Source organism: Corapipo altera, unplaced genomic scaffold (genome assembly GCF_003945725.1).
Source record: "Corapipo altera isolate COAL_440 unplaced genomic scaffold, ASM394572v1 63, whole genome shotgun sequence".
Classification (NCBI taxonomy): Eukaryota; Metazoa; Chordata; class Aves; order Passeriformes; family Pipridae; genus Corapipo; species Corapipo altera.
In genome coordinates this window covers 4,322,016-4,345,694 of record NW_020884928.1, presented here as the reverse complement: position 1 = coordinate 4,345,694, position 23,679 = coordinate 4,322,016, and the positions used below count along the sequence as shown (strand labels likewise).

Sequence of the window (23,679 nt, the reverse complement as noted above, 5' to 3'; positions counted from 1 at the left end):
ATATTTATATTTATATTTATATTTATATTTATATTTATATTTATATTGAAGGATCATTTTCTAGTTTAACTGGACAGGTAGGAGCAAACCAGTAAAATCAAATTATTGCTGGCAAATAGAAGGGGTTTTTTTGCCTCACTTTGCATCAGCAAGCAAGGCAGACAGAAGCAAATACTGTATACTGAAAAGGCTCACTTTGTACCCAAAGGGAAATGCTTTCAGGAACCTCTGGTGAGGTTTCATAGTACTGGGGAGGGAAAGACAAACACTGAAATAATTCTCTGACCAGAAGCATTGTATTCTCGGATCTCCACAAAGTCATTTGTGCACTCGGAGGAGTTTTGAATATCTAGGCCTTCTAGTCTGATGGTAAGATAGTGGCCCCTGGGACCCTGCAGAATCCATTCACACAGCAGGTTGTCTTGATAATGAATATCAGGATACCCCGTGCTTTCGATGATGCCAGTTTGTCCTGTCACTGTCCCGCCACAGGGAGCTGCAAAAGAAAGAATATTGTTTGGTTGACTGAAGGACCTCAGAAAGATGATCATTCTCCTAGAGTTAAAGCTAAGGCACAACTGACTTGTTCCCTAACTGTGGCAATAAAACAGGAATTGCTTTCCAGTTAAAAATATTCCATGTTCTCCAGCTAATTCAACCAGTCCTAGTTTGTTTTTTGTTGCTGAGTTTTTTTTCACACACACACGTCCCCTGCCGTTGCAAGTAACCCTTCCTCTCTGTCATATCTTTTATAACTTGAACAAATTCGCAGTTTTCAATCTTATCTTCACCTATGTCCATATTTAGAAGAAAATCTTGCAAAGATGTATCAGACAAATTATAAAGCAATGCAGCTTGCTAAGCATGGATCTAAATTTTTTATGACTGGCAGAAGTTGACTCCTGGTATGGGCCTACAGCTATGGTCTAGACTCTTCTTTCCTGTTGTCCCTTCCTGTTCACATTCCCCTCCTTGTGACGCCTTGGTAACTGATCATTGCACAATTTGTAAAACAGCTTCAAAAGTTTAATTTTTAATTTTCTCTCTCTGAACACTCATTTCTCTGTGGTACCTGCAAACGTAAGTTTGTATTAGTAAGGCTTACAGCCAACATGTGCTTGCAGACACATGCTGTGATTCTTCAGGTGGTCCTGTGCAGGGCCAGGAGTTGGACTTCAATGATCCTTGTGGATCCCTTCCAACCCAGGATATCCTATGATTCTATGAAACAATATTTCCAGCAGGAATTTATTGGAAGTTTTTTTACAGTGAATTCTGTGCCTGTCTGTTACAATCTTGCCATGGCAATAACAGTTGTGTTCTTACTGTCTCCTCCTCTGAGTGATCAGTGCTTTGTGTCAGGATGACTGGCATCCAGCTAAGATTCTGTAAATCCATTAGGGTTAAATGTAAATTGTGGCTTCATATACTAACAAGTTTTCATATTCAGAAATATAATAGCACACTCTTTTGGCTTAAGTGCTTGAGATGTAATGCAATCAGCAAAATTCTGTGTAAAAACAATATATTCCACTGTTAATATATTTGAAAACAATATATTAACAATCCTAGACTTTCCTATATGAGTGATACTAACCTAATAGCTGTTATTCTTTGAAGATTATTAACATTATCAAAACCAAAAAAGTAGCATATTTCTCAGTCTGACCAAAGACTATTTTTTCTTTAATTTTAAAACTTTGCTAGTGCTTTCCAATCCTGTTTTTGCAGTTCGAGAGCAAATAATTTTAAAGTATTTCTCTTCCCAACTGACAAATAAAACTTCTCAATTCCTTTTTCAGTCCATTATTCTGCTACCTCTGTTTGCCTAGCAGCATTGTCATTATAGTTTGATTTACATTTACATAGAGAAGCTCCTAATTTGTTCTTCTCCTGCCAGTTCTCAGTCGATCTTTGCATTCCCCTTCAGAATCCTGCTCATGAAAGTGACATTAGGTTTGCATGCAGAAAATCAAACCATGTTACACGACTTTATCCGTATTGACTTTTTTTCTACTCCTCCTTTTATAATTGTCTTTGAGAAGAGGTTATCCAGTCATTGTTTTTACTGCTGCACGTCTGTGAGTACTTTCCTATTCATATTTCCCTAATTTTCACTGCTTGCTAAGTGGAGAACATGCTGACATCTGTCAGCCCACAGATCTGATTTAAACCCTATTACAAAAGTCTAACAGTTGAGACCAAAATCTTCTTTAAAATCAAGAAATTGAATGCAAGCATTACCAATGGAGTATTTAGCATTGAATCCCACGTGTGTGGTGCTGCTGTCAGACCTGAACCTCAGGTACATGACAGCTCCTGAGGATCTCTGCGAGCCTGGCATCAACCCTCCGCACAGCTTGGCAATGACAGGGGCGGTGCTGTCAGCACCACTGCGGAGCTCTAGGTAGCTGGAAGTGCAGCTAGAAAAGAAGAGAATTTTCTGTTCAATGTATGGCAGTAATGCTTCAAAATCATTTCAGTATGTGCACAAAGCCATGAAGCTGTAGTGAATTAGATCAGTTTCCATGCAGTGTGACCAGGACAGAATCAACAATTTCGTAATCCATTGTACTATGTAATAATTGAATCAAAAGAAGTGCTAGAAGCATTGAGAAAGATTTATCTAAAACTCAGCCTATGATCAGACCAGATCTGACAAAAGCAAGTTCTGGGAAGAGATATGAACAGTACTGGCAAAGTAGTTGTGACCATCTTTAATATTTTTTATTTGCAGCATTGAGATTCAGCTGATATTCCCTATTAAGTCTCACTGATGAGTGTTGAAATAAGGAACAACACCACAGATTGGGGAAATAAAAATTCAAATCTAGGGGTTACTTAGCTGCGCATAGAAAGACCCAAAATATTTTAACTAACAACTTTGCTTTCATAATGGTGCAGTGTCCTGGGAAACCAGAAAGGACACCTTTGGAATTGTCTATCATTCACCATTTTTTCTGGAGGTGGTCTCACAGATGATGCTCACCTTTGCCTTATAGTGGTCCAGCCCTAACCAATGAAGTTACATCAGCCGGAAATGAGCCTTGTTTTATGCTTCAGGCAGGGTGTGCAAAATGTGCAGACCTATTGCAAACCAGCAGTCAGGCAATGGAGGAGAGAGACAAGTGTCATGGTGGCAGTCCACTGGCTTTAAATGCACCTGAGAGTCCAAATGACTGCAAAACTAAATAGTGAATAGGAAAGAACTAGAGGGCACTGATTTTACAGAAAGCACCTTTCTACCATGGATGTTTCCACTTTGTCAGTTATACTAATTTTTGTTATACACTGCAAAGTTCTAGGAACGTAAACCAGTGGCCTGATAGCTCCTGCAATCTCTCAAAAATTTCCTAACCACATTGGATGTAAATCTAGAAGTGTTCTCTGAGAGGAATTAGAGAAAGTAACAGGGAAAGAAGAATCAGAATTAATTCTCTGAAGAAACATAGGTAAAATAATGCGGATGTATACTTTGGTGAAGGTTCAATGTAAAACTGATCTTCAAATTGCAGCTCTACTGCATGTCCATTGGGAGCAGTTATGGTCCAGACACAGTCAGCATGCGGGGGGTAATTGCTCGGATAGTTGGGGGAAGATGTATATCCACTGGGGTTGAAATCATTGATATAAATGTTCCCTCCACAAGCTGGTAAAGAAAAGATCAGTAATAAAAAAACAACATGTAAAGGAAATGGGTGAGCCACCAAAAATACGAGTTATCACTATATTCCAACAGTTTCCTTTTGATGTCATACAGTTTCATAAAAAACAAATACATTTTACTGTTTACCATGAGAAAACATTTTAATGCAGTAGAATCCTATGTTTCTGTGCTCCTGTTTACCTATCCCTACTCATTTCCAAATGTTCAGGGCCCTGAATGAAACTGCTATTAGTTCTTCCTTGGATTGTTTCTAAAACAAGCAGAAAACATATTTCTTGCCTTGTTTCTATCCCAATTCCCAAGAGCTAGAAAGCCCACAAGGCAGACCCACCAATATTTCTGTTAATCGTTCCCCACTTCTATTTTCCAAAAACTGAAATGTCTGTTTGAGAAAATAATGAATGTGTGAGGAATTCCAGTCAGAGCAAACGTGAGGCTTTGTTCAGGTCCTTTATCCCACAAAAATATCTTTATTTTGACCAGAACTTTTCCATCAAAACAACACTTTATATTGTAGCAATACTGGTTTAACACAGGGCTTTAGTCAAGTTCCATACATTGAAGTAGTAGAAATGCTATTGTAGAGCTTCATTGATTCTCCCTGTGAATCCACCAGAAGAAAGATTCTTTGGGGCAGCAGGGAAAATAAGCAAAAATCAAGCACTTCAAAATTTGAGTAGATAGACGGGTCACCTTAGTTGTGTTTAGATACACTATTTAACAGTATAACTAAATGTGTGTCCTCAGTGGTGTGTGTCATGAATTCTTTCAAAAAAGTTAGGTCTGGCAGGTAATGTTATTTTCTCAGCTGGGAATAAAACTTGTGAGAAGTGTTGTCACCTTTCTAGACATACTAGCCTGAATAATTCCTAACGTAATTTAGCAGTTGCACTGCATATACTATATGTTCAAAATAATGTTCTTGTTTCCAGGGTTTTTTTTCTTTTCCTGCATGAATTTTTAATGTCTCTTCCTAACTACAGATGTTATTTCCCTACTGAAGTGTTTCCATTTTTTTTTTTAAACTTTAATATCTCCAGGTTCTGTGACCTGACTTTCCTTAAAAAGGAGAAATTTGAGTGTCAGATCAGAAGTTATGCACTACAGGACATTTTTGCAGATATATGATTTTACCAGGGTTGGGACTTTTAACAAGAACTTCCTCTAAGAGGACAAACTCCAAGTTACATATACATGAGTTGCAGAATTCAGGCTTATTACCTAGACTTACCTAGACTCTTAGCTTCATATATCAGTTTGAATCCTTGACCCTCATTCCTGCTGTCAGAAATGAAGTGGACAAACAGCTGATTGTCTGTGGTGTACATGGTTGAGATGGGGCTGCTTCCACAAAACCGTCCATTCCCTCTTGCAGACACCAAGGGTGGAGCAGCATTATCTAACCCATTCTTCAGCTAGAAGAGAAATTGCGAACGTCACTTTAAAACAAAACAGCCCTGGAATGAGCACACTCCATCTTAGTTCTTCCAGGCACAGGGGAAATTAATAACCTAGTGATTAGTTAATGCACAGCAATAAATAAGAGAGAGAGAGAAAAAGCGAAATAATATCTGTGGTATTTGCCTTTGGTGTTTGCATGCTGTGACACACTGGGTTGCTTTACTGACACTGAAATCTGTAAGATTCAGTAGCTTTTATAGTTTGAGGATTGGGTGACTGAGTCAATAACCTCACCTCTATGTAATCTCCAAGGCTGCAGGAAGTATCCTCATTCTTAACCTGGAAAGGCTGTTCAAAATGAACAGCAATGATAAATCCAGCGTTTACCACTACATGCCAGGAACAATTCAGATTAGGAGCATAGTCTTGAGGATAGTTGGGGGATGCTATCACGCCCCCGCTCGTGTGCAAATAGCCTCCACAACCTGAGAAAAATGAGTTGAAGTAAAGAGAAAAATATTAGTGTCAACCATTCACCTAACCACTTAGAGAAAACCCCTGTCTACTAAAAGATGTGACAGGCAAAAAAAAATGTTGAAACAAGTGTATGAAGAGTTGAGGAGTATAGAGCAAGGCATATGATGAATGATGTTCCAAAATACAAGCCAGTAGATTGCAAGATGACACACACCAAAACTCCTGACAGTGAGACTCAGTTCTCAGACTTAGCAGGTGAGTAAGCAGGCAGTCGTGTCAAGGACCTCCCATGGCATGAGCATATCATTACACTGTCTGAGGACATTGCTTCTAGCCATGGACCAAAACACTGCCACCTACTCCAGCTGCCAGTCAGATAAACTTCGCTGACTCACTGTTGTCCTAACACCTTCCTTGGTGGCTCAGCCCACTCAGGAATCTGTTATCATTCCTGGGTGCATGTGGGAGGACTGTCACTGGAAATTGCTGACAGTCCTGATAGAACTTATACAGCTTTCTGCATCTGTCTCTTTATATTTTGTGTCTATGCTTTGAATCATTTATTTCCCTCTCTTAGTTGGGCATTCTTTCAGTCTTAGCTGAGCTGTTAGAAGCTTAGGCATACACTTTTCTTCCTTCTGAAAGGTGACTGGTCTGGTTGAATCATGCTTTGTTGCATTATATTGCTGTGAAAATAGCAAATTTTACCTTTGCAGAGTCAGACATTTATTAATAAATATTCATGAGATGCAAATAATGGTGTGTGTGATTAATTAGATAGATTGTAGACAACTGTTAACAATGCCAGGGTCTTTTCTTTTCTTACCCCATTGTTAGCAGCAAGGCAGGCATTTATCTGGGGATAAGAGAAGCATATCTTACTTTTTTGGTAAGAGGCATTAAACCCAGCTCCAGTGACACTTGCATCTGACATGAAGTGGATGAACATCGCCTCTCCAGTTGATCTGATTGGCCCAGGAGGTTCTCGTCCACAGAGAGTAGCCAGCACTGGGGAAAGACTCGTGTCTCCTGAGACCAGAAGAATACATGAGTGTTAAAACTAAATCAGTTCACATTTGCCTGCTTGTTGCTGTGTCTCACATCTTTTTTCAGGAAGATGCCTTTTAAGACCTTTAATCCCTTACAGACTAAGAAATATTTTTATAGATTACCAAATATTTTTCTACACTTTGCTAATTTTGTATTAACTACCAGAATGTCTCAGAATCAAGGAAGAGTACTGACTGAGAGCGTGTTCCCATTGCCACCTAGATTGCTTAAGCAGCTATTGGGACCTTGGATCTGTACTGCATGTTGTCAAGGTAGGGCAATGTTGGCTACTCACCATCTTTGATAATAAGTTTGTCATAGTTGCATGAGCTGTGAGATTCTATGTCTAGTGCCAGGATATTGAATTCCACGGTGGATCCTGGAGCTCTGATAAGCCACACACAGTCAGCAAGATTTCTGTAATTCATGGGCCAGCCCGGTGAGAAGAGGAATGAAGGTGTTTCTTCAGTTGTTACAGTCCCTCCACATGCACCTGTCATGTACAAGAAGACAAAAATGAAAACATCCTCTTTTTAAACTGAACTCTCCCCTCATATAAAATGACAGTCCTATAATTAAGCATAATGAGGGCACAGTGATGATGTGTGTAGTCACGGTAATGCAGGAATTCTTCAACTTCAGTTTGGAATAGGGAGTATAAAACCTGAAAATCCTGATCTGTAAGGATGTTCCTGCGCTACCTGGTGCAGCAATGATGTGACCTGTTTCACCACGACTATATAACAAATGACCTGAGAGTATCTACCACAGCTTAACACAGGTTGTGTATCAGAAAGGAATGGTGCATACATAACCAATAATACTGAAACAATTTAGACCCTCTTGAAATGGAAGTAATTTTTTTTCTCCACTAATTATGTCTCAGCTATACACTTAGATCACGATGAAGCTGATCAAAGTCATTGCTGGGCTCAGTGCTCTCCCAGCAGTTATACCCCTCACATACTGCTACTATAGTGCAAAGCCCCGGGAATCTGTAGTACCTCTGTCCCCAGAAATCTGCCTTCAGATTTAGAAAGAAGATATTAACTTTTACTTGTTGCACTTGCTCAGAGAAAGTCATTGGCACAAGAAGCATATTTCATCTCCTTCCAGGAGCTTCTTGTCAGAGGTACCTGATGATACTGAGCATACTCTTTTTATTTATGAATATGAGATGTATTATAGTGAAAGGTTTCATATCACAATGACCAGTGATTTAAGAATGGTATTTCAAGAGGGATAATTTTTCATTAAACAATATAAAATTTTTAGATTTAATGAAATGCCCGTGTAAAGAAAAATGACCGTCCAGCAACATGGTTATTTTAGAACGCTGTAAACTGGTATATCTGAGAGTCCCTGGAAATAGTTTTAAAAAGCTATTAAAATGTTGAATTAAAATGTCACTGAATCTTTCCCTTGTTAATAGTAGGGCTTTCTCTTGTGGAGAAATTGGTTTGGAGTTCTTTAAGTACAGCTGAGTGTATCATGGGCTAATATCGCTTTGAACTGTGCAACCCACTGATAACCCACCTCTAGCAATGGTGTGTGTAACAGCAGAAGCATCCACTGCATACCACTCCAAAAGAAAGCCTTTTCCAGTCACAGATGAATCTGACTGGAACTGGATTGTCATCGAACTGCCAGAGGATGCAAAAGAAGCAGGCTCTGCACCACAGTATGTTGCAATGGGACGAGAATGAACAGTGGGCCCATCATACACCTGCAGAAAGAAGGAGAACAGTGCTGTTCCTCATACAGCCAGGATGTATTCATCTGCCCCATAGCCATCAAATCTTCAAGGAGAAAATTACCCTGTTCAAATGAGTGAGAGATCTTTCAGCAAATATCAGGTAGAGAGAAACCTCTCTTACAAAAATGGAACAAGATCTCCCTTTCCATTAGATGCTGTTAAATGTGAAACTTTCACAGAAGAAGAATTTGAATGTAAGTCATCAAATTCAGCTCATTCTTCCTCACAGGGCAGTTCTTTGGGGACCTAATCCCACATTAAAAAAAGCCCACAGGTACAATTTTGTTACTCGAAGGGGAAAAAAAGCCATGATATGGAGGGAAAAAGGCATTACTTTTCTTTTTTTTTCTTTCCTTTTTTTTTTTTTTCCCTGAGGAACACATATATTTTGAATTCTATCAAATAAATATGCAAATATACTTTTTTCTTTTTATCTATTTATAAGCCAAAGTCTTGGCTGGTGAAAAGGTACTTGTCCTCTGCCACCTTTCAAACCTATTTGTGTCTATGTTGTCTCCTATCCAGTAGAAATGTCCAGTACAAAAAGCTAGAAAATATTAAATAAACATTACTATTAAATTGAAGATCTGATCCTTGAGTCAGGTTAAAGGCCAGGCTGATTTACACTCATGGAATGTCTAGCTGATTTAAGAAACTCATTTTGCTTTCAGAGGGACAAAGAAAGGTAGGCTGAGTTAGAAGAAAAAAAAGCTGTTAAAATATGACACGAGATGGAGGAAAAAGTATTTCCTTTTTGAATTAATATTGCACTCAAATATCAGTAAATTAATAATGAATTGAATATGTTGAACTAGTATTAAATTTCTCAAATATAAAAGGATAATTGGTGAATCAACTGCTTAAAAAAAAGACAAAGCCAAGAAGAGCTTTACCTTATTTATGTTTAGCTAAGAAGTTTTTGCCTCTGTTGTTCCATTTTGCTTAGCGTCATGTTTGCTGTATGGAAGATGTCCCTGCTTATTGCAGGGGGATTTGGACTAGATGACCTATAAAATGTCCCTTCCAACTCAAACTATTCCATGATTCCATGATTCTATTTTTTAGCCTGGTATAAAGGCTAGATTATATTACAGGAGGGTACAGAAAAACAATCAAACTGGAAGAAAGAGGCACCTTTCTACTGCCAGCAGCAAGATTACTGATGTAGAGAGCAAAGAAGGTGCAAGTAAAGGATTGTTCCTTTTAGGATTTAGAAATAACTTAATTTTTAGAAGCATTGAGATGATATTATCACTGTTGTCCTCAACTGAACCAGCACAGAGCAAAGCTCAGTCTGGTATCTGATGTGAAATTCTTGAGTATTAATATTCAGTATTGTACCATTCTGGGCTTATTTTTAGGAAGTTTCAAACTCACAGATTGGAAATATCTGTCAGGGAGCCAAAGAGTATGTAATCCTTCCTCCAACTAGTAATTATTGTAAAGACAACATAGCAAAAGCAATAAGCCACACCAGATCCTCAGAAATTCTTCCTCTTGTAGGTTTCTCTATTCATGATTTTTATCAAAGTTAATTGAAATAAAATAACTTCTCACAATGAAATCACCTTTAGCTTGTCATACTGGCAGCTGTGATGATTTTCGATATCCATCTGCAGGATACGGCCATGGATAACCTGTGAAGCATTAACACTTATTCGCCACTGGTAATTGGAATTGTGAGGGTAACTTCTGGGCCACTGTGGTGAAGCTATTTGTCCTCTGTCTCCTACGATATCATTTCCATACACTGAAAAACAAGAATGAGATATTTAATGATTCCATTTCACATAGATTAAAAGAAGCATTGGGGCCCATCTGACTTAATTTACTTAGAACTAGACAGTGCTGCAAGGCATAGACGTATGTCTCAGACAGTCCTAGGACGCACATCTAATTATTTTCTTGTTTTGAGGGATGCAGTGTGCCCTTATCTGAAGGAAATTCCCCATTTGACGCCCTGTCTACATGTAGGAGAGGTGAAAAGATGGCAGGTCTAAACTCCTCCCTGACTCTGCCTACTTGATGTTCATTTCTTCCTAAATAATATCCTAATTCTTCCTAAATAATATCCTAATAAATAATAATTTGTTTTTAAAATGCCTTTGTGTGTTCTGGTGAAAAACAGTTCTGATTTCATTGAGGTCTAAACTATTGACACTTCATTTTCAAAATGAGTAGTTAAACTCTCAATATAAGGAAAATTTTTAGAAGTTTAGCTTGCATAATCAGAATGGTTGTGGATATTTCACTTCAGCAATCTGTTCATGTAGCAAGTCGGACTGATGTTGGCAATAGTGCCTTGAAATTTTGGAACTATAAATTGGCATCATTTCCTTTTCTTCTAATTCTGGTCCCTGGTAGATGGCATCTGGACCCAAACCAGAAGATAGACACTGTCATACACAAACAGCAAAATGGAAAGATTGGAAAGAAATGGTTTTTTCCCCATTTGTCAATTGCCTGATAAATGGCACTTAATATACTCACAAAATTACTCAGTATACTTAACATACACACGAGTTCTGTTCTGGCATGTTTCAGAGCATCCCTTTACATTCAGCAGGTATTTTACAAAATATTTTTAAAGTGAATTTACAGACCTTTTGACATCAGCAAACATTTTCTAACAGACTTTATAGAGTCAAACTATGACTTTTTTGAATAATTTTGGAAATATTATGAAAGAACAACAGTTTTCAATTAAATAACATCTACTTACAGTGAGAGAATGTGGCCCTGAAGCCAACATCAGTGCCTTCACTGTCCGAGACAAATTTGATCCACAGGACGTGTCCAACAGTAGACGTATAATTTGAAGGCAAGGAGTCTCCACAGAATCGTCCTGACAGTGTGCCTGTATCATTCCCTTCACGAATCTCCAGGTAATCTTTGGTGCAGCCATCGCTATTTTCCACCTGAAATGCTCTGTTTCAATAGCAGGAGAAGAGCATTAGCATGCAATGACTGGCACATACTTCAGAGTGTGCCCTGCCAGGCCACTAATCCCCCTGTAGCTGGTACCCTACTGTAAGAGTTGAAAGGAGGGCAGCAACAAAACCTGCATCACCTGCCAAGGCCACCAGTACAGGGCTCTCTCTTTCCTAACCCCTTATTTTATGACAGAGCTTCAGTTTGCAAAGTTACAAATTTTAAAGAGTTCTCAAACCCTTGTAATATTTGTTGGTTCTCTAAGAACAACCATGAAACACAGTAAGGCCAGATTTTTAATATAAGCTCAGGTTAGACTGTTTACTGAGTGTCAGGTGCAGAGAATATTTTGGCCTTACAAATCAGTTTGCAGCCCCTTCATATGTGTATTACTTCAATACACTCTGCGAGAATACAATTGTTGGAGGCCTAGATTAATTTGTAGCTGACACCTCAGAACTCAGAAATCCCTTAGTAGTTTCTCCAGAATTATAAAATATTAATGTTTCTCTAACGTCTCTGAGTTCCACATATTTGGGTGTGCAACACAATGAAAAGGATTGTTATGAACTCTTCCAAACTACTTTTTACTATAGAACAGGAATGGGATTTAGTATTCAAATTATAAATACTCAATTATTGCACCAAGCTGAATGCTAAATATATTCTAAAAATCATTATCTGTTATTCTAAGTGAAATGCTTTTATTCAGTCCAACATGCTTTTCAGAAGCAGGCTATGAATATATAACAAAGATTTCAGAGAGTGCCTCTTGTAACCAATGCCTTCAGCCCTGAATATAGCCATATGTGTTCAGCATACATATGCTGTGAAATGGTTCCAACCACTCATCTGGATATACTTCAGAACAATCTAAAGCTAACCCTCACATTGCGAGACAGGCATTTCTGTTCAGACTGAGCTGAAGAAAATTAATGCCTCATGGCAACAAAACTTTATAACCTCCTAATATTAAATAAAATAAATAGTACTTTCTAACACAATTACTCTACGCTTTCCAGTATTTTCAGCTTGCCTTTCAGCTATGTATAACTGAAGAAAAAGAGTTTACATCTACTCAGTGTCACTTTATATAAGTGAATGTATGTTCTGCTGAAGGTTTCTGCTTCATATTAGAATTTCTGGTTTGTTTCTGAAAAGTTGTTATTCATTATTTTGTAGCATTTTGAAAAATACTTTCAGGCTTTTGGAAAACATTTTGGAAAATGTTTTCAGGCTGCAGTACTTTTTCTCTGCTTCAGTGAGTAAAGGAGGACTAGAATGTCCTTTTTATTGCATTAGTGAATCAGCACATGTCTAACAAGTTGTACCGTATGCAGGCAGTGTGTTACCGAGAAAATGTTCCTTTTGTCCTGATTAACTGCAAATGAAGGTTTCAGAGTTAGTTTTCTTTTCTTGCTCATTCTTGGTAAGCTTTGCAAAAGGCTAGTGCTGTCTTTCTTGGCAGCAGCCACTGTTTGACGCCCGGAAACAGAGAGGCTCAGAAATCCACCTCATGGGTGAAGAACAACCTAATAGTCCTGTTAAACAACTCCACATTACTCTGTAGGTCACACATGACTTTCCTGTCAGAATCTTCAAAGGAAAACTAGTTTGCTGAAGAGAAAACATATTCTCTTGGCTTCTGTTGTACCTCCACTGCTTTAACTGATGGAGAAATTTTGAAAACTTTATTATCAATTTTAGAATCATAAAATAGAATCATAGAACGGTTTGGGTTGGAAGAGACCATAAAGATCAACTAGTTCCAAATCCCTGCCATGGACAGAGACACCTCCCACTAGGCTAGGTTGCTGAGAGCCCCATCCAACCTAGCCTTGAGCACGGTCAGGATTGGGGCATTCACAGCTTCTCTGGGCAACCTTTTTCAGTGCCTCACAGTAAAAAATTTCTTCCTAACATCTAATATAAATCTACTTTCTTTCAGTTTGAAGCCATTGCCCCTTGTTCTGTCATTACAGTTCTTGATGAAGCATCCCTCTCCAGCTTCCCTGTATTGAATTTCATAAGGTTTGCATCAGCCCACCTCTCAAGCCTGTCAAGGTTCCTCTGGAAGGCATAACCCTACAATCTGTGGAGCATCTAGGCTCTTTATATTACTCAGCTATATAATAAACACTACAATGAATCTACTAGTAAGGAAATAGTAGGAGTTTCCTTTGTAAAGAAAAGGCAGAGTGATGCTATATTTCCTCTTCTTGTTTATAAGTGAGTGAGAACTGGCTTCTTCACCATCCCATCCTGCTCAAATAATAAACCACCTATTTACATAACACTGTATATGTCTTAATATAAGCAATGACTAAGACAGGGAAACACTGATTGCAAGCTGCCACTAACCCCTACTGTGTTCTTTTTCCAAGTTACTCTAAAAACATGTTTCTGCTTTATCATCTGGTAATTACACTTCCTAATAAACACAGAGCATCCTTCCTTCAGGTCTGTTAAAGGGCTGAATAATAAGCCCTGGCAAGGCATTTACATGAAGGACAGCTGGAGCCGGTTGCCAGGGGAGCTGAGAATTGTCCAGACACACTCGCTGTTGGGCGGATATGGCTCAGGATAGCCAGGGCTGTTGAAAGATCCTCTGTCCATGTGGAAAGTACCCCCACAGGCTGCAAAAAGAAAGAGACAGCAGAGACTTGGAAAAGATGGCATAAAAAAACCCAGCAAAAAGCCTTGATAGAGTCAGAGCATTTGCTAATAAAGAAAGTATTTCTCCTTGTCTCTTTGTTCTTCAGCTTGTTGATATACTTGCTGAGACCTTGACCAAAAAGGGGAAGGGCAATGGGGGGGGGGTTAAAAAATGGAATGTCAGAAAGACAAAGAGGTAAAGGATCTGTTTTTTTTCTTAAAAGTCAGAGGCATAAGGGCTGTTATATGGACTTACATGATGATGATGCAGCATAGGTGGCGTGGAAGCCCCTGGCAGTAATGTCATTGTTGGAGATGAAGTTCACCACCAAGGCATTACCAAAAGAAGTGATAGGATGTGGTATAGTAGTGCCACAGTAACGGCCTGAAAGAGAACAAGCCAGAGAGAAAAAAAAAGGAGTAATTACAGCATGTAATTACTACTGTTAATTTAATATTTGGAGTTAATGCTGACAACAAACAGGAGTAACATTTGTTGCTTACAATTGCAGTTCCCAATTCAATCTACATAAAAATGAAATACTCCTTTTCATTTGCACGGAACTCAACTTTGGTGGCAATTTTTTTTTTTAGCAGAGGAAGGACCTCCTGCACTCCAGACATCCTAGTCACTATCTGTTCTGTCATTGAGCTCCTCTGTGTTCCCTCTAGCCAGAAATTACAACCTAATCGGGAAAAAAAACCCAGCCAAAACCAACCAAACTAACCAAACATATCTGACAGCAGTTTCCATTTCACTCAGTTGGTTTCTGATGAAAAAAAACAAGTGAAAAATAACAGATCAGCTCTCCTGTAATCGATTGTAGCAATGGGGATTAGGAATAGGAATCATGATCTAGCAAAAAGGCATCTGACAGCAAAAAGTAACATAGAATCATAGAATAGTTTGGGTTGGAAGGGACTTTTAAAGGTCATCAAGTCCAGCCCTCCTGCAATGAGTAGGGATATCTTTAACTAGATTAGCCTGCTCAGAGCCTCACCCAACCTGACCTTGAATGTTTCCATGAATGGGGCATCTACCACCTCTCTGGGAAATCTGTTCCAGCATGTCACCACCCTCCCTGTAAAAAAATTTTTCCTTATAATTAGTTTAAATCTACCCTCCTTTAGTTTAAAAGCATTACCCCTTGTCCAATCACAATAGGCCCTGCTAAAAAGTTTTTCCTCATCTTTCTTAGATGTCCCCTTTAAGTACTGAAAAGTCCTTTAGCTAAATGAAAGCCAAGGAAAGACTAAAAAATTAATTCTCCTCTTAGTTAAAAAATATTTAAATTGAGTGCAGCCCTACCCCTCATAGAGGCATATACAAAAGTAGATAAAGGAGAACAGAATCAGACAGAGATATTCTGAATTTTCCAGAAAGAAATTTGAGGCAACCCTGGACATGCAAGGAGAGTCAGGACCACCCTTTGTCTGGGGGTCTCTCACGGCTTTCTGGCAGCACAGGCAATGAATTTTGCTGCTCCAGGCTGCTCCTGCCACATGCTGGTGATGGCTCTGAACAGATGTGTCAGAAGCAAGCTGCAAAAAAAAGTCAGGAAAGAGCAGAAAAATCAGGCTTTCCAGGGCTTGAGGAAAAACCATTTTCTGCTCCCAGAAATCTGCAGCTTTCTTGACATATATTTAGCATGAACTGTGCTTATGAGTGTGGGTTACGTTGTGTTTTGTATAGTTAACTTGGAATTCAGTTTAAACTGAATTGCTTGGTTCCCAATATTGTTCAGCTGAAGAGGAAGGAAAAGGCAGCTGGAGTCAACCCCAAACTGCAGGTTAGTAGAAATACAGCCAGAGCCTGGGAGGACTGTGCCATTCATACTGAAAACTTATCCTCCATTCTTGGTTTTCTCTGACCAGAGTGGCCAAGGAGCTTCTGTTATCAGAGAAAATCCATGAAGCAGGAGGCCACACACAGAAAACCTTCTCCTGCTTACCTTGGGTGTAGTTCTACATATGAAATACACAAGGGAAAGGTACAATACCTTGCAGAGGAGCCTCGTAGTTATCCCCATCCAAAATCTCCACAAAATCCGTTGTACAGTTTCGTCTATTGTTTTCAATATCAAAGTCAACGAAAGAGAGGGTGACGTGGTTGACTGGTGAAAGAGTAAAAGCTTAGAAGTTGTAATTTCACAGAGAAATAATTACATGTAAACACATGTATCATCTTTTCTTTTTTCCCTTGAGATCAATCAGTCCCCATAAAGCATAACATCTGAAGTAGTTTTTTCCACAGTATGTTGAATTAATTTGACGGAAGTGTATTAACCTTTACTGCAAAGGTCCTGGTAAATCATTTCACCTTTCAGTACCTTCTAGTACAGACAACATTAGAAGCATAGGATTTAACATATACACATCAGCAAAGAAAACATGGGAAATCTACACATGTTCAGAAACAAAACTTATTTCTACACATCCATGACCTTCTGTCCCTTTGTGATCTATACCATAGATCTGGACAAAATGTGAACTGTCTCTGCCCTGCTCCAGGCTTAGAAAGAGACAGTTCTTTCATTGTATTGTAACATTCCATATTCATCAATTAGACTGGTCAAAGGATCATTAACTACCCTCAGCTATACTTGTACAGAATTGGATTTTCCACACTCTTGGACTGCAGGCTACATTCTGAAAAAGAGAATTTCTGACTCAGGGTATTTTTGACCCTCATTTGGCTCTTGCTTGCCTGATATGAACAAAGGTAATCACAACTGGCAGAAGAGAAGCTGTCTCACAGACACCAGTCTGTGACAGTAGTTAGTCCTGGCCTTAGAGCTCCTATGCAGTTTGAGTGGGTCAGAAGGAGTCTCACAATTTAGATGACAACTAAGTTTTCTCCCACGTTGACCAAGCTGAATTTGACACAAATATTTTGCTTCTCACCAGGCCACACTTAATTGACAAGAATAAGCTGCAGTGACAGACACGGACCCTGGCGCTGCATCCAGCAGTGTGCCACTGACTGGAATTCAGCTGCATACGCATGTTCCACGCTCTTTTGTGTCCTGTCTGGTCAATCAATTACAGCTATCAATGCCAGTCCTCAGGATACAGAGTAAAAAGGAAAAACACAGTGGGTGGCCAGGGCAGGAGACTTGTTGGCCTTCTCGGTAAAAGCAGAGCAGGAGCTCTGCTGTGTCTTGCCATTGGCTAAATCTATTGTATGTGGTTATGCAATGCAATGTATGCACGCTGTTTGTGTCTGTAGTGCTGTGGGATGGCAAAACGAAGCCACGTGTAACTCTAACACGTGACATGTGGTGGTCCTGGTGGTAAATGGAGAAAGTTATTACTTCTTCTACAGCATTTTTCTGGTCTTTCATATTGATGTAATTCAGGAGACAACAGTTATGTATGAGTTTTCAACCTTGTCCAGGAAAAGACTGCCTTTAGAAATAAACGTTGTATAGGTGAGGAGCTTTGATGACATCCATTTCATGTATCTGTATATTAAACTATGCTAAATAAAAAAGGTATTTTTTTTGTCTCCTGTTTTGTGTTTTGGTGTTTTCTTTGTCAAATTGATTTTCATTTTACAAATTAGCAAAATAAGCTTACAAATGTGATTGGAACATTCTACATTTTTAACAACTCTGGCTAAATATCAGATGCACAACTGAAGTAGAATAGTTCCTATTAAAAATACAGATACCATGATACTATTATAGGATATAACACATACACTTTTTTTTTTTTTTGGAATCTTATAAACATAAAGGTAATAGTGGGTATTAAAGGTAATACCAGTATCTGATGAAAAATATTTGGTCTTTTATGATCAATCACAAATCTGTGTAAAATTAGGAATAACTGAGAGTGTATCTATGCACATAAGACTAGTTTACTTATATAGTTTTGGTTACATTTGAAATTGAAATTCTTCTGTACCTTTTCTCATTATTTAATCTTTTTTTTTTTTTTTTATGCTAACAGCACAGATTTCATGTAACACAACCCTAGTCTGAAAAATCCAGACCAAAATAAGGTCAGCTAAATACAAGTGCTTTAATTATATATAAATCCTTAGATTTTCTCATAGATGAATCCAACTCCACATAGTATTCAACACCTCATTTATAATTGTAACACTTGGGTCACAGTGAATGGGCTAAGATGACAAAGTTGTAAACTGTTTTCCTCACTATGCACTAAATCTTTTACAGTGAAGTCTGATTTGTGACAGATTAGGAAAGCCACTCTCTCCAACTACCAGGATGCAGGACTTCCTAAAGAAATAAAGGAGGAATTTTGCATTGTTATTACAGAAAAGAAGATGAGGATGTTAGTCATCCCAGCTAACTATAAAAGATGTTTTTACTTACATGGTTCCTGAGCCTGAATAATCCAGCTGCAGTTCTGATTGTTTGGGTATTTGGCAGGATACAGAGGAGAGGAAATTGCTGCCCCAACTGAATCTGACTCTATGAAACTTCCGCATGCTTTAGAATAAAACACATAGATCATATACACACATAAATATTTACATACACAAATCACCTTTCTTAGATTCTGCAGTGCAAATGAATGCACAAACTGTAACCTGGTATATCAATGTGAAATGAGGATAAAATTCACAACAGTAATTTATCAGAAGGAGAGACTTAAGGATTAGCTCCCAGCTGGATCCATAGCCATGCTGTACCAGCCTGACCATCTGAGAGAAGCCAGAGTGACTTGAGAATAGACCTGATAATTTTCATGTACTCATAGCCCAGAAGAGCAATCTTGGGGTCAAAATAACTTGATTTCAGGGTAGTGCAATACACCCATTTCACTGGTCATTTGCCTGTGTTGGACACTAGGAAGAAAAAATCATAAGTAACTCTCCACAACCTTCCAACACCCAAGGATGGCACCACATTGCATTGGCAGGATCCTCTTGTGAGCTGTGTCAGCAAAACTGCAATTGTGTGAAGTGTAGCACATGTGCAAGAGCGTGGTTGACTGCATAACTTTGGCTGACAGTGCTGAGTGCTGCCAAGCCTCACCTCTAAGCATAGTGGTTCATTATAAAGTCTCCAGGTCTAAGTTTAACACATGACTACTTTAAACAGCAGGGTGAGGAGGTGGGTACCAAAGAGTCAGATTCACTTATTGTGCTGTGCTGTCTAAAATACCCAACAGGAGATGGGTTTTAACAGGATTTTCTCAGGAAGAGGGAAGCTGGGTTGCCAACATCCTAGGCAGGGAGCACTTGCTTACCAGGCATGGTCTGTGCAGGACTGAATCCAGTAAATGTATTCTGAGAAAGTTTAACAGATTAGGCTCTCACAGCTGTTAGTCAGAAATGCTTAGTTAGATATCTAACTAGTACCTCAATAACTGGGGTTTCTGAGATTTTTATTGATGCAAGTTCCTCCTTTTCTTTATCATTTTTCACAATATTTTCAAAGAAAGAAACATTTCTGGGAAAACTACTAATTTATAGTGAAAAGAATCTTGAGAAGTAAATTATTTTCTCCACAAATCTGAATGGCTGTATCTTGCAGAAAAAATGTTTACCAAATTATTGTGAAAAAAGTGAAAGAAAATCACCAGTTGTCAAATAGTATGTAATTTCATGAAAAATTCTGTCCAGTTGGTGTCATTTTTCATTAAAAAGGAAACCATGTAAAACACCAATTAGTCCTCCACAAATTGGATAGTTGATGTTTGGCAGGGTGTGCAGGCCTGAATCCATGGACTTCATCAACAGCACCACACAGAATTCTTTCACAGCTTTTCAGATTCATGCGCATGGATGGACATATAAAATGTTATTTTGTCACTAGGTCTGTGGAAACTGCCAGTTGCACATTTTTCTCAGGAAAGTTGTGGAGAGCTAAGCCTCTAGGGAGAAAGAATAAGAGGTAGCTGATGTGTTCTAGATGCCTTGCCATAAAAAGTACAGGGTTTTTTCCCAGTTGAAGATTCTAAGGTGATCCTTTAAATTCTTTAAACTATAATTTGGAAAAAATCAGTCCTGATAAAGATACACACCTGTGTGCTACATATATAGGAACAACACTTCTCATTACCAGTTGGGCTAAAAGATTGTGTCTGATACAAACAGACTGGTGATTAGATAAATATGTATTAATGTAAATGATGAAATTACCTTCAGTAAAGCGAGCACTGAAACCCCTGTGCTGGATGGTTGTATCAGAGTGCAGTCGGATGTACATCAGATTCTTGGAGGATGTGATAGGAGGAGGATGCTCTGTTCCACACAGTTTTCTAAGAAGTGGTGCTTCATTGTTAGGACCATCAAATACCTGTTACAAAAAGATCAAATGACTTATTTGGTTTCAATGTCAGTATTGAGAAGGCTTTTATTTCATTCTGTCTCTTAGGTTTCATGTATTCTGATCCTGATATAGATCAGTATGAGTATGGGCAGTGTAAACAAACTGGTATAGGCACTGGTATGGGCAGTGCAAACAAACTGCATTGCGTATCTTAACCCTGTGGTAATTTCCAAAAAATGCATGTATTTCAGTCTGAAGCTACTGTGGCCTTTGTAACAGAAATGCATCAAGTAAATGTGTATCTGGTATGGAAGCATCTGTCTTTTAACAATCCACATGCCCCCATACGTTTGTTGTTTCACAGAATCACAGAATATGCCAAGTTGGAAGGGACTCACAAGGGTCCAACTCCTGGCCCTGCACAGGACCATCCCCAAAGTCATGCCATGTGCATGTATCATCCAAATGCTTCTCGAACTCTGTCAGGCTTGGTGCTGTGACCACTTCTCTGGGGAGCCTGTTCCAGTGCCCAAGCACCTTCTGGGTGAAGAACCTTTTTCTAATATCTAACCTAAATCTCTCCTGACACAATTTAGGCCATTTCCTCAGTTTCTGTCACTGGTCTTCTGTTAATGACTAACATGAGTTCCCATGTAGCTTTTATTCAGTCAAACTCTATATCTTGCGTCAGTAAAGACTTTCAAACATGCAACTGGTGCACCAGTGAGAGCTCTGACACTGGATAAAAGATCACTAGGAATATATTTTTTACATAAATGCACTCAACATCAAGGATCCAAGTCCGTGTATCTGTGTTTTATAATACCTTTAGGGTGCTGCATTACACACATATACATGAAGTGCTATTTAAATAGAGGGGAAAGAAAAGCAAAAAAAAAAAAAGGGAGAAAGAAAGTCAAGATGGGGTTACAAAACTTCATTTTAAATTTTACCACAAATGCCTTCCTTCTCTTTTTGTTTTTCCCCTACTGCTGATAATTTTGCTTCCTTCCTCTCTGTTTCACAATCAGGAAGAGAAGGACAGAGAAATTAGAAGCAATGAGGTTATAGCTTAAGCAGCATCAAAATTATAAGAAAAGAAACCAGAGAGAAAGAAAAATGGCCACAGTCTCAGAATCTCCCACTAGTGTTGCTTCTGTATTTGGAGCCATGGGCCAGTCTCAGAGCTCTAGTGTCTGGTTTCAGAAGTGACAAGTGCTGGAGCCCCCAGCACAGTTGCATGACCCACAGAGGAAGAGCCTTTGGGCTACTTACTGGGCAGCAACAGCAGTTGAATTCAGTTCCTGTTTCAGCATTAATGTCCTGCACTGCCACAGGCACTTCATTTAATATAATCTATGACTCAGTCGGAGAAAAATTTGGATTAAAATATGGATAGAAGTACTGGAAGATACTCCGGTGTCAGGATGTTAAAAGCTACATAAAAACTCTCTTTGAGCAAAATAATGCCATCAGATTAGAAGATATGTACTTCTTATTGAGATTGTCTTCTTTTACTTCGAAGCACCTCAAATTCCAGCAAGTCTGTGCAAGGCAGCACCAATGAATTAGAGATTTCTAACAAGAATGTATAACACAAGGCAATGTTTCTGCCTCCAGTATTCAAAGGCCTTTAAGCATATTATTGAAAAAAATATAAAAACAGTAGGTGGGAGAAAAGTGACCTCTCTCAAATAAAACCTCAGAGCTGAGAAACAAAGGACAAAACTCCTGCTTAATCCACTGACATACCCTACATAGTCAATGCTGTACTCATGAATTAAACATTTGCTTGTGATTCTGTGAACACTAGAGAGCTGTGTGAGACCTTATGACAGAGTATTAAGTGTTCTGTAATGCTTGTAAAAATGAGTACCTGATAAAGGGACCCAAAAATATCCATCCATTCAACCTTTTCTTCTCTCTTGGTATCCTGCCACAATCAGTCCTTTAATACAGAGTGTGCAGTGTTTATTCTTCCTCTGCACATATATTCTGTATATAAATCAGACTGCCTGAAGTTAAAAACCACAAACCATGGAATGTGAAAAAACCCCCAGTGACTAACAAAATAACCCTTTGGAATGAAGGCATTGTCTTTCCCTAGACAGTAGCAAGAGGATTTTATCTGAATGCTAGAATTGAGAATAAGCATTGCATTGAGAGAGCATAGAGAGAGGCCTGACTAAAGTTCTCCTAACATGCTGGTTTTGATGGATCTGTGCACCTCTGCCCAGCTGAGGATATGACCAGTGACACACGGACTGTTGTGATGCTTTCTGACTCGTTAAGACGTTAAGGATGAGTAACATAAGAGACTAAGCAGGCATTTCATTCCAAGAGTTTTCTGGAATAAAGAAGTCTTTCTTTGGTAATACTAGGAGAGGAGCAGGAAGTCAGAAGAATATTTTCTATATCAAGTGTATTTGCTGTTTCTGGGCATCTTGCTTGAAGAATAGTACTGTCTCCTCTTTGAGAAACTCTGGGATTGATTCCCCATCATTTCACTTGATACAAATCTGTCTCAAGCAACATTTCAGCATAAGCATTAGCAGGATACAGCAGCAACTCTTAGGAGTTACAGCAGCGACAAGTTAAGCAGGAACAGGAACGCGTGGGTATTTTTTAGCTGCATCATTTCTGTTCACTTGTTATTTATTAATTTAAACTATTTTATAGGGACAATTTCAGGCTTAAAGTTAGATCAGAAATCACAATATTAACACACTAGTTCTGGAAAGAGTTGTGTCTTTCTGCAGTTTCTTAAATTTGTTTTGAAAACACTCGAGAAATGCATTTTTCTGGTTTCACGAGTAAAGGAAAATTACGTATTTGCTTACTTAAAAGCCAAGTTTTCAATTTCACTGTGCATAGCAGCAATTTGCTTTTCTATTCCCTTTCCACAATTAACATAACTGAGTGCATCATTGCCTTCTTCTTCAAATGTGTCCTGAATTTTGCAAAAACACGTGATAAAAGGTCAACAACTTTTGTCTTCTGAGCCATAAAAACTCCACATATCTCTAGCTGTTCTCTCTCGGAAGACTCTCTCTGCCAGTACCTGGAATAAATGAAGTCATACCTCCTCTCTAGATGCCAGAAGCTTATATTTTTACATTCCTGTGTATTACTTGTTATACTGAAACAGGAAAGAAAAATAACAATTACTTAATCAAAGACACTGGACAGAACAAACTATTTCTTCCTCCCCTTCTCAGGAACTTCTGCTACAAGCACTGCCTTCTGAGCCACATCCTCCTCAATCCCTAAATACTTGAAACTCTTGCTGACCTGCACTCCTGGCATAGCATCAGATACATTACTGGTTAAACATGGCCAAAAATACAGCAATTAGTGCATTCACTATTTCTTTCCCTCTATTTTCCTTCAAAGAAAGAAATTTGTTTGTTGTAAGACACACTCTCCAGATAGAAATAGGCTAGTACACAGAGAAGAATTAAAAAATTATTCCTTATGTATGGTGACAGTGACAG

General features: G+C 38.7%; 1 protein-coding gene across 2 annotated transcripts in view; it reads right to left on the bottom strand.

Moving 5' to 3' along the window:
• The window catches only part of CUBN (cubilin), a 142,063-nt gene that overhangs the window by 43,736 nt on the left and 74,648 nt on the right, over positions 1-23,679 (bottom strand). For both annotated transcript variants that reach the window (XM_027658655.1, XM_027658656.1), the window contains exons 32-46: positions 20,056-20,212; positions 18,281-18,397; positions 15,938-16,051; positions 14,194-14,322; positions 13,786-13,918; positions 11,074-11,279; positions 9,920-10,101; positions 8,132-8,321; positions 6,891-7,088; positions 6,428-6,574; positions 5,363-5,553; positions 4,899-5,082; positions 3,475-3,649; positions 2,245-2,423; positions 287-496 (exon numbers count right to left, since the gene is read on the bottom strand). In XM_027658655.1, coding sequence (XP_027514456.1) covers positions 287-496; positions 2,245-2,423; positions 3,475-3,649; positions 4,899-5,082; positions 5,363-5,553; positions 6,428-6,574; positions 6,891-7,088; positions 8,132-8,321; positions 9,920-10,101; positions 11,074-11,279; positions 13,786-13,918; positions 14,194-14,322; positions 15,938-16,051; positions 18,281-18,397; positions 20,056-20,212 — 2,512 coding nt within the window. The remainder of the gene's footprint in view (positions 1-286; positions 497-2,244; positions 2,424-3,474; positions 3,650-4,898; positions 5,083-5,362; positions 5,554-6,427; positions 6,575-6,890; positions 7,089-8,131; positions 8,322-9,919; positions 10,102-11,073; positions 11,280-13,785; positions 13,919-14,193; positions 14,323-15,937; positions 16,052-18,280; positions 18,398-20,055; positions 20,213-23,679) is intronic.